The sequence below is a fragment of the Priapulus caudatus genome, unplaced genomic scaffold, assembly GCF_000485595.1.
Source record: "Priapulus caudatus unplaced genomic scaffold, Priapulus_caudatus-5.0.1 Scaffold106, whole genome shotgun sequence".
NCBI lineage: Eukaryota > Metazoa > Priapulida > Priapulimorpha > Priapulimorphida > Priapulidae > Priapulus > Priapulus caudatus.
The window spans coordinates 315935-327886 of record NW_014577167.1 but is presented as its reverse complement, the minus strand read 5'-3'; the positions used below and the strand labels follow the sequence as shown (position 1 = coordinate 327886).

The following is an 11952-nucleotide window of genomic DNA, read 5'->3' as shown; positions in this document are numbered from 1 at the left end:
GGATTGAATGGGAAAAATTCAATTTCATTACACTTTTTTGGAGGGGGTGGGGGTGCTGAGACCCGACCGGAAGTATATTCCCGATTTTGTTAAGGGATAGTAGACTCTATTAAAGCTTTTATTCGATTGCAGTAAACCCTATTTAACACGACATTCCATTAGTTAAACATGCTAATCAGTTGAAGAATAGAGAAGAAAATACGATAGCTTCAAATGTGTAACCTGACCGATTAAAATTTTCTATGACCTCTTTTATACTCACAAGCATGGAATAGAGCCGCCCCATGCGTCGCTGCAACCCGAGGATAAAACATCCGCCATGTATAAATCAAAGAATGTCGCAGAATAGCAGAGACGTCACACAATTACGCACGCCACACCAATTAAGAACGCCCGACACCAACGGACGTCACGTACGCATGGATGTCGGACACTGACGGACACCATATATTCACTAGTTAGTAGTAGCTCAGTATAATTCCATTCTGGGAATCAAATGCACTGGCGGACTTTTGCGTGTGGAAAATAGTACATAATGAAACAGAAAAAATCATAATCCGAGGAAGCGCTGCAATGTTCCCACAGAAGCAAGCATGCTGGCGATAAGACTGCCGTAAGATATTCGCACGCACGTGTATATAGAGAGAGATACGCGGCGCCGGCAGCGCTGCCACGCGGTATGAGATACGACAGCGAATATCTAATAGATTCTAAGCGGTTACCATGCTCGCACGGTGCGGCGGTTTACCGAGAGCTCCACTGTTTTTGCACGTTTTTCTTTAGTCCAACACTCTCTTTTGATTTATATAGCTACTAGAGTAGCTCATGGTGGTTTTGTATGCAATTTATGTGTAGAACTAAACTCTTCAAGAATCCACTAATTGAAGGTCCAGGAACAATATTTGGTTGGTAACACATTTCCCACTGACAGCGAAATAGTTTTTGGGCCACGCTTTATTCGAGCGAAGTACTACCATCCACCGTGACTGTATCTACAGAACCGTTGAACCCAGGAGGTTGCCCGACGACTCAAAATGTGCGCAATGGCCACATTATGGGGGGTCAGTAATACATTTTCATATCCAAAAGTCAATGGTTTTTAAGATAATTGCCAATTCAGCATGTTACGCACTACAATTATTCGTAATTGTTCCTGTTCCTATTGTTCAATTACTTGATTCCTGTAGAGTCCAGAGAGACATGATACAAGATTGCGTGGCACAGCTAAGCTGTTGATCCTAAGCGCTGCGCGTGGATGAGACGTGCAGTTCCGCGGGATATGCGCACGCGACCGCGGGGATGTTCAAGTATGAAGCGCTGTCCGCCTTGGTTCTTCGGGTTTGGCCGGACAAACTATAGCAGATGGGGTACGCTGTTCCTTGAAGATTGCCTGGACATACAAAGGAAGCTCACGGGTATCTACAGATGCTTTACAGATGGTAGATGGGTGATGTACCACACTTTCCGACAAGGCAGTGCAGTAGGATTTGACATGGCACTCGAGAAGTGTTACAATAAACCCGCCAAAGTTGCTGGAGGTATCATTGGGATGACTAGACAGAAAGAAGCAGTAGCATTATGGAATCTCCTAAAGCATGAGAAAGATCTTCATGTGGCACAGCTGCTGGAATGGTGTAACTTGGGAGACAAAGATGACAGTGAACTGAGCCTACACCATGAGTTCAATCCAAGTTCTACGAAGATTGGCCATGTTCGTGCGAATACGCTTCTGGATTACATAAAATCCATCAACAATCCGTTCGGCGCTGGAATCAGACTTCAGAACATCTCTACTGGAGCTGACATACCCCAGGAGGTTGTTGACGGATTACTTGAATGCCTGGAGAGGTGAATTGGTGAGAAGAGTTATCAAGAGTTTGTTGAGACCAGATTTCAGGATAAGGAGAAGCACCTACATGATACAATCCCTACCAACCGCATTACTATTTTCGTGAAATGTACTTCTACTCCGTCCACAGCGAAGAAATCGATGGCGAAAAAGGATGTTGCAGAAACGATTAGGTACATTGACTATGCTAGAGAAAGAGGGTACAGCATGCTAGAACTCCTGAAGTATGAATTGACCAGCACATACCAGTTCCTCACCACTGAATGTAAAAATGGCATCAAATTGAAGAAGCCCGATAAAGCCTCCTTAGCCAGGGAACTTGTCAGTCAACTTCCACAGGAGACGAGGAATGTAAAGAGTGACGCTCAAATGACAATAGTGGATTTCATGGCACTTGTGCGTAAACTACCGATAAAAAAGATGGGCCTTCACACATTCGATAAATTGGCTGAGAGTCTTTCCAACAGCATTCTTGCTACAGGCTCCGAGTCCACAAGAATAGACATGATTTTTGACGTTTATCAAAAATCATCAATCAAACAAATGGAACGGGCACAGCGAAGTTCTTCAGAACAAATCACTATCACCATTAGGTCTGACAATCAGAAACTCCCTGTCGATCTTGATATGTTCTCGAGCTCAATGTTGAACAAAGTTCGGTTGCAGGAGTATGTCTTCAAGTGGATGCTACAGAATGTCGAGTCGGACCAGGAGATCTTCTTTGGAGGAGTATATGGGGGTGAATGCAGGAAATTATTAGCTGGCACTGAAACACAGATCGCAGAGCTTTCAAGCAACTAAGAAGAAGCCGACGACAGAATCATGTTCCATATTAATGATGGTGTTGTGAAACACGAGGTTCAATCAGTCTTGGTTGACTCACCTAACACAGATGTATTTGTCAACCTTATCTTCCACTTCAACAAAACCTGGCAACTAGAAAAGCTGTATGTGAAGCTTGGTAACTGGAAAACAAAGAAAACGGTACCAGTCCACCTGTTGGTTGATCAACTGGACAACGGTTTGGTGTCGTGTCTCCCAGCCATTCATGCTCTCAGCGGTTGCAACAGTACCAGCAAGGTGGGTCCAAAGCTGTCTGGCCTGAAAGCATCCGTGGATCTCTCCCTACTGGAAGGGTTTGGTGTAGAAGAACTGTCACCACAGATAACAAGCAATGCTGAAAAGTTTCTTGTGTCTGGATTAAAGAAGACAGACTGTTCCACTTTCGATGAATATCGATGGGAGCAGCAGCACAATTCCAAGAAAGAACTGGACTTCAACCAGCTTGTGTGCTGTTCATCAACGCTACGAGAACACATAAAGAGAGCATATCTGCAGTGTAAGATGTGGTTGCAAGCCCAAACTCCTGCAGTCCCCAAACCAGATCCACTCCAGTATGGATATGAAGCAACGGATGTTGGCATAACACGAGTGATACTTCCAGTATCGTGCAGGCCCGATGACCTGCCCCCTCCATGCAAATGCCCAACATCGTGTATGAGTACCAAAACGTGCACTTGCAGAGAAAGGAACATAAAATGTGTGACGTTTTGTGGCTGTAGTAAAGGCAAAAAGTGTAGAAATCCAAATAACAGGAACAATTACGAATAATTGTAGTGCGTAACATGCTGAAATCGGTTTTTGGCAATTATCTTAAAAACCATTGACTTTTACTGACACCCCATAATGTGACCATTGCGCACATTTTGAGTGGTCGGGCAACCTCCTAGGTCCAACGGTTCTGTAGATGCAGTCACTGTGGATGGTAGTACTTCGCTCGAAAAGGGCGTGGCCCAAAAAACTATTTCGCCGTCAGTGGGAAATGTGTTACCAACCAAATATTGTTCCTGGACCTTCAATTAGTGGATTCTTGAAGAGTTTAGTGTTGGACATAAATTGCATACAAAACTACCATGAGCTACTAGAGTAAGCCATTATTCTCACTATCTGCGTCTGTCTCTCTTGCCAGTTCGGTGGCTCCATTCAGTGCAACCGCCAGTTCAGTGGCGCCATTCAGTGCAACCGCCAGTTCAGTGGCGCCATTAGGTGCAACCGCCAGTTTAGTGGCGCCATTAGGTGCAACCGCCAGTTCAGTGGCTCCATTAGGTGCAACCGCCAGTTCGTTGTCCTGTCTTGCTGTCGTGCAATCTGGCACCGCCACCAGTTCCCTTTCCGGCGTTGACGTGATGCCATTTGGCGTAATAGCCGATTCTGACCCGTGACCCAACGAGTTGCCATTTGGGACGATTGCCAGCTGCCTCTGGTTGCACACCGTGCTGTCGTCCTGCGACGGGCAAGCGTCGGCAGCGGCGAGGTCTCCGTTGGCCATCTCGAACATGTCGCTACCGCTCGTGTTCGAACGCAGCCTCTCGGCTCGCAGCGCGCTACGCATCGTCGTCATCGCCGGCGAGAAGCAGATGTTGGCGCGGCCGAGCAACTGCGCATGCGCGGCGCGCGGCCGCCAGCCGCCGTGCTTGAGCGCTATGATGTTGCTGTGGCTGTGCGCGGCGGCGCCCTGCTCGTCGTCGACGTCGTCGTCGTCGATCGCCCGATGGCTGCAGTGCAGCGTCATCTTCAGCAGGCTGCGGAACTTCTGGCTGTAGTAGGCGTAGATGCAGCAGTTAATCCACGAGTTGGAGAAGTAGACGATGTTGACGATCGGAAAGAGGAACCAGGGCGCGTCCTGCACGTCGCTGCGGTTGATGACGTAGTAGATGTGGAAGATGTGGTAGGGCATCCACATGACGGCGAAGACGAGCAGTATGGTCACGCACATCTTGATGGCGCGCTTCTTCTGCGAGAGCGCGTACCACGTCACGGACACGTTCGAACTGCAGGCGCTCACCTTCCGCGCGACGGCGCTGCCGCCGACGCTGCCGATCGGTACGGCCTCGTGCGACTGCCGGTTCCGCTGCTGCCAGTCGCGCGTGTCCTTCCAGAGGCGGTGTATTATGCGCAGGTAGAGTGCGGCACTGATTGTCAGCGGTATTACGTAGAGGATCGTCAGGTCGACGAAGGCCAGCTGAAGAAAGAAGGCGTCGTCGTTCGAGTTGCTGATGTAGCTGATGTCCGGGCACAGCTGCACGATGTCCTTGTACTCGGGATGCTTCTCCGCCGGGAACCAGATGCCCCAGAAGCAAGCGTAGACGAGCGAGCAGACGAAGATGACGACGATGCGTGTGACGCACTGCCGCTTCGTGTAGGCGTGTTGCAGCGGGTAGATGACCACCTGGTGGCGCTCGGCACCAATCGCCACCATCGAGTAGACGCTCATCATGAACGTCAGGTCGGTCATGAAGCGGAAGATCTTGAAGAAGACGCAGTAGACGCGCGTGTTGTAGAGGCACAAGAACTCGAGCGTGGTGTAGAGCGGCAGCGAGAATAATCCGACGAGCGCGTCCGACGAGCACAGACTGACGATGTAGAAGTTGAAGGGCGTGTGCAGCCGCTTGTGATGCAGAATGACGGCGACGACGGCGATGTTGCTCAGGATGACGAGAATGATGAGCACGACGTGCACGAGGAGGAGCAGCACCGACGTCGTCACGTCGTCGGCATGCTTCAGCAGCGACTCGGCCGGCGAACAGTTCAGGAGCATCGTGGCGTTCTCCGTGGTTTCACGGGGCCTGCGTGCAGAGACGAACCATTAAACGCGTTGATTTTAAATGAATTCTCGCGCGCCATTTTGGTTTAAGCTGGGCATTTATATACAGAATAACAATTATTTAGTGTTATCAAATCGTCAATCAAGTTTAGTTTTAGTTCAAAGATTTAACGAAATAATAAGCGCCACTTTGGGTTTAGTACATTCTCGATTAACCCAAGAAATTTATTAAAAAAAGAATACACTAGTTGTAGTAAATTCTTTATCCAATTAACATTAAATGAGATATTTCTATCAAATAAGTAGCGCATTAGGATGAATAAATTTGCTATCAATTCTAGTTTACTAAAATTTTCGGATATATTATGAGGACAGGTGTCGTCGATGTGTACGAAGTCGTAAATGGATGCTCGGATCCCTTTACTCAAACCATATTCATATGCGTATAAATAGGCATATACTTGAATTACTAGATTACTTGAAACTATAAATGAGAATATAGGAAGTGCGTAGCCTTTTATTCTTCTAAGGCTGGGCGAACCTTCGCGCCATTAAGCGAGTTCTGTGAAGTGCTCTTATCTGTATGCGAGTTTTCAACGCCGTAACCCTCAACTTCACCCACTATGCCGCCGCACCGCGTACCGAGTTTTTAGAAGTACGTATTCTATTTGCGCTAACCTAATTATAGAGAAGATTTGTGTTTTTTCAACACATACGCGCGCGCACGCACAGACACATTCTCTCTCACACACTCACATGCACGCACGCACCCCCGCCTTCCCCCACGCACACAAACGCAAACGCACACAAGAATATCTGTTCGTAACAAACATGCTGTAATGAAATAGGCAGTGCGTACGTAGTGAATTACGTCCATGTCCACAAACAACTACATCCTCTTCCTGATTCTCCTGCTTATCCTGCTCCTAATGCTAACCCTATTCTCCGTTCTTCTTATATCTTCTTCTTCTTCTTCTTCTTCTTCTTCTTTTTCTTCTTCATCTTCTTCCTCTCCACTCTCCTTTAACATCATCATCATTATCAGCAGCATCATCATCATCATCATTATCATCATCATCATCGTCATCATCATCATTATCATCATCATCATCAACAAGAACAACAACAAGATAATTATTTCCTTTCTCTTACTCTTACACCCTTCACATCCTCTTCCCCACCTCCTGCACCCCCTTCTCATCTTCATCATCCACATCGGGCTATTTTTCGAATCCACCACATTTTCATCTTAATATCTAACTTCCTTTCCTTTCAGCGTAAGATTTTTGCATAGATTAAAATATTGGTGCTTGTCAGGACAGCGTTATGGGTTATAGCCGAAGAAGCCCGCGCTCACCAAAGCCTTTTAAAACTCTACACAAAGGCCTGGGTTAATTAACTAACATCCATCGGCTAACAGTACTGATGGAGCATCTGCCCTCATTATACGGCACGAGCATGCATTACGTTAATTATATCCCCGCTTGAGATTCCACTTATAGTAAACAGGTCCAAACTAAATGATGTTAATTATGGTAGATTACTTCGTTTAGTGCCTATATATGGTATCAAGAGCTAATAATACCTTATTATTACCGGTATTATTAGCTCTTGATGGTATACCTATATCTCAATCTCTGGTATTTATTTGCTGCAGCATGAAGATGATTGCATGCAGAAACCTTACACACGTATGACATTTTTGTTGCTCGCAACGCGAGCTCGAATCTCTCTCGTGTATGTTCCTTGTAGAGGTTACTGCTGCCGTAATTGTTGATGGCCTACATTCTTATGGGTAATTAGCACGCTCTTAGGATTAATCTGGTGATTAGTGCAGCAGCAGTAACAACGATCGCAGTGGCAGTCGCAACAGTGGCAACAACATCATCAGAAACAACTGTATGGCGGGTACGGCGGCGGGAGTCGACAACAACAACAACAACAACAACAACAACAACAATAACAACAACAACAACAACAACAACAACAATAACAACAACCGCAGCAGCAGAAACAACTGTATGGCGGGTACGGCGGCGGGAGTCAATAACAACAACAACAACAACAATAACAACAACAACAACAATAACAACAACCGCAGCAGCAGAAACAACTGTATGGCGGGTACGGCGGCGGGAGCCGACATCATCAACAACAACAACAACAACCGCAGCAGCAGAAACAACTGTATGGCGGGTACGGCGGCGGGAGCCGACATCAACAACAACAACAACAACAACAACAATAATAATAACAATAATAACAACAACAACAGCAGCAGCAGCAGCAGCAACATACAACAATAACAACAGCAGTTCTGTGAGAGCGAATGGCGACAGCAAGGTTGAATTACGATCGTCTGATTTTTGTGCGAAACGTACCATACGGATATTTCTTTTGAGACATACCAGAATGAGTCCAGGTGACACTGACTATGCGTCGCGAGAGATGAATCGGTCCATCGTGACTCCCATCTATTCACATCATTTCAATCTTTCTTCTTGTTAGTTAACGGCCATTGATCCTAGGCCACCAAGCAGTTCTATGCAGCCATGCCACCTTCACTATTAGCCTGCTTTGCCGTAAAGTTATTTTTATCTAGCAGCGAAATACGGTCTAGCCTAAGCACGGCACTGGGACTAGCGTTTTCGAGTGAGCGAAAGCGAGAAAGAGAGATAGAGAATGAGGAAGAGGGAGAAAGAGAGACGGTACGTGTGCAAGAAGGGGAGGGAGAGGGCGCGCGCGCAGGAGAGAGAGAGACGCTCATTAGCAGGGACGGTCTGATTCTACATGAGAATTATCTGTAGCCGGAACTTATTGCTGCTTCGTTATATACCAGGGTACTCACTCCATACTCCTCCGCACATTCACCGGAAGGCAAATCGATCAGGCGCTGCGCCACAAGTCCGTACGGGAAGAGGAGAACACAGTTAATTAATATAACCGGCTAAAAATGTTTGTATGTGCCAAGTGCCATCAAGCTACAATCAGTACAAGGTGATCCCCTAGCCACGGTGACTATAAAAACATACAATTGTCAAATGAACTGGGGAGTAATCTGCAGTGTGGGTGTGTGTGTGTGCGCTCTCTCTCTCTCTCTCTCTCTCTCTCTCTCTCTCTCGCGCGCTATTTAGCTCTCTCTTTATATAGACCTTTCTCTCACCTTATATGTCTCATAATAATTCTTATATCCCTCTAAATTATAAAGTGGTAGCTTACGGAATAACACGTACTTCTTTTCCTAGTTATATGATCCGGAATATACTTATAGAAATGGAGGAACTGTGTTATTCTAATAAGCTGCTGGTAACGATAAACATTCTAGGGAGCAATATGCATCATTATGTCAGCGAGTGGCTTCCGCGTTAAATCTGGCACAGTGGCGTCATCTGCCGGGTAACCGACAGGCATTACAACGAGAACTTTCTCGTACGCTGGCCTGTCCAGAGCTTTGCGCAGAGCCGGTCCGGCATTCAGTGGTGTGCTCGTCAAACTTACCAGACCAGCATTCTGTAACAACAAAGACTTAATAAGATATATAGCTAGTCTCCCCAGTTTACAAAATTGCACAAATGCACATATCTTTGCATTAATCCCTAATCTACGCAAGTACATTTTAACTATAAATATTCCCTACATACACGCCTATATGTATATTATGTGCGTATACGCGCGTACGTGCGGATTTAAAACCTACGTGTATGGCCGCCAACATTATTCCGCATGCAATCGAGACGCTGATTTCATTATAATAGTGAGTCTTCCTACTTCCATTAGCGTTGGTTCCATACACCTGCTTGAAGACAACGATAACGTACGGCGCTACCTCCAGATATGGTTTCACCCAGTTGGTCTTGAACTGCGTTAGATCCGCAACCCATTTATCTCCCATGCGCTTTCTGGAAAAGTTGTTACACCCGAATTCAGACGGACACCGTTTTGAGTTGCGCTAAGTCAACAGATTAATAAAAAACTGTTAAACAAACAATAGCGACTGGAAAATGTTAGGTCTATTTTTTGCGTGCGCGAGTTATTGCCCTGAGTTCACGGTCTAGCGAAGCTAGCTTCCATATAATAGGCAACGATGGCCGTGCACTTATACCGCCTTCACATGGTAATGGTTTGGCTCGAGCTAAATGGGCTAAATTTGGCTCAGACTAAATTTGGCTCGGGTCGGTTTGAGTGGGAGCGTTCACACGTACGCAAGCGAATACTGTCTGTCGCGATATGGCGTTATGAACGATTCAGTGTTTACATCCGTTCCGAGTTCAATCTTGAAAACATGCATCCTGATCAAATTTTTCGAATTTTTATACTGTTTTGGACGTTATTTCGTTGAAGTACACGTTCGACACTCGAGGCATTTACCGCTCTACCGATTTAGCTGGTGCTAAAATTTGGCTCGGGCCTTGCGTACGGTTAGTGTCGCGCGGTGACGTGCATGCGTGCGCGCGCCGTGCTTTTCGTGGTAATATTTATATAATATATGTGTGTGTGTGTCGTGTGCGTGTGTGTGTGTGTGTGGTGTGTTGTGTGTGTGTGTGTGTGTGTTGTGCGCAGCGCGCGGCGGTGTGCTGTGGTGTGTGTGTGTGGTGTGTGTGTGTGTGTCGTTGTGGTGTGTTGTGTGTGTGGTGCACGTTTTTGTAATGACGTCAGCTAATGCTACCGGGCAAACAGCGCAACAGCGCAAGCTCGCAGGAACCGCCAGACAGCAATATTTATCGTGTGTGGACACGGCGACGTATACACATAGTACTATTGCTATGCATCGTTACCCTACTTCCTCCATTATACATATAAACCTATGAACGCACAGACACTGCTGTGTGCACAACCGCGCGCAACGAACACACAGATATACAGGCACATACACCAAGACCACACACACGCACACACACACCACCCACACAGCAACACAGGATCACAACACGAACACACACGACATTACACACGCCGCGCACACACACACTCACACACACACACACCACCACACACACACACACACCAACACACACCCACGCACCCGCGCGCCGCACAACACACGGCGGGGCGCGCCGAGCCAGCCTAATGCGCGTAGGGTGGACTCGGGATCGCCCTCCCCCGCCCCCCCCGCACACACATCACACATCACAGCACACACACACACACACACACACAACACACACACACACACCACCATCACACACACACATCACACACACACAGCACACACCTACACACCAGCCGCACACCCACACACCACATACACCCCCCCCCCACACACTACCACACCCACACTCGCAGCTTACTCCGCCAGTTCATTTGACAATTGTATTTTTAGAGTCACCAGTGGCTAGGGAATCGACCTTTGTACTGATTGTGAGCTTGATGCACTTGGCACATACAAACATTTTAGCCGCGTATATTAATTAACTGTACGTTCTCCTCTTCCCGTACGGACTTGGGCCGCAGCGCCTGATCGATTTGCCGTTCCGGTGAATGTGTCGGAGAGTAATGGAGTGAGCTACCCCTGTATATAACGAACGGCAGCAATAAGTTCCGGCTACAGATAATTCTCATGTAGAAATTCAGACCGTCTTTGCTAAGAGCGTCTCTCTCTCGGCTACGCGCCGCGCACCTCTCCCTCCCCTTCTGCACACGTCGGCGAGGTCCGTCTCCTCTTTCTCCCTCTTCCTAATCGCTATCTCTCTTTCTCGCTTTTCGCCCCACTCGAAACGCTATCCCCGTGCGTGCTTAGCTAGGACCGTATTTCGGCTGGCTAGATAAAAATAACTTTACGGCAAAGCGGCTAATAGTGAAGGTGGCATGGCTGCATAGGACTGCATGGTGGCCTAGGATCAATGGCCGTTAACTAACTAAGAAGAAAGATTGAAATGATGTGAATAGATTGGAGCACGATGGACCGAACTCATCTCTCGCGAGCGCATAGTCAGTGTCACCTGGGACTCCATTCTTGGTATTTCTCAAAAGAATATCCGGACGGTACGTTTCGCACAAAAATGCAGCACGATCGTATTCAACTTTGCTGTACGCCATCCGCTCTCATCAGATGTCTGCTTGTTATTGTTGTATGTTGCTGCTGCTGCTGGCTGCCTGTTGTTTGTTGTTGTTATTACATTGTTATTATTGTTGTTGCTGTTGTTGTTGTTGTTGTTGATGTCGGCTCCCGCCGGCCGTACCCGCCATCCAGTTGTCCTTGCTGCTGGCGGTTGTTGTGTCTGTTGTTCGTTGTTGTTGTTGATGGATCGTCGGCTCCCGCAACGCCGTACCGCCATAGTAAGCAGTTGTTTCTGCTTTGCGGTTGTTGTTAAAGTTGTTGTTGCTTTGTTGTTGTTGTTGTTGTTCGAACTCCCGCCGCCGTCCGCCATACAGTTGTTCTGCTGCTGCGGTGTGTTATTGTTGTGTTGTGGTTGTTGTTGTTGTCGACTCGCCGCCGTACCCGCCATACAAGTTGTTCCTGCGATGTTGTTGCCACTAGTGCCCACTGCCACGTGCGATC

The 11952-nt window shown here is 47.2% G+C and overlaps 2 protein-coding genes across 2 annotated transcripts in view; one reads left to right on the top strand and one right to left on the bottom strand.

Annotated features, from left to right (window-relative positions):
* Positions 1-8774: 8774 nt before the first annotated feature.
* On the bottom strand, positions 8775-9345 carry LOC106805217 (iodotyrosine deiodinase 1-like). Its single transcript, XM_014806726.1, has 2 exons — positions 9247-9345; positions 8775-8963 (listed from the first exon to the last, which is right to left on the bottom strand). The coding sequence occupies exons 1-2, from the start codon at positions 9343-9345 to the stop codon at positions 8775-8777; spliced, it is 288 nt and encodes a 95-aa protein (XP_014662212.1).
* Positions 9346-9863: 518 nt separating this feature from the next.
* The window catches only part of LOC106805237 (protein PRRC1-like), a 22083-nt gene continuing 19994 nt past the window's right edge, over positions 9864-11952 (top strand). The window contains exon 1 of the mRNA XM_014806758.1: positions 9864-9877. The gene's annotated coding sequence lies outside the window, so the exon portion shown is untranslated. The remainder of the gene's footprint in view (positions 9878-11952) is intronic.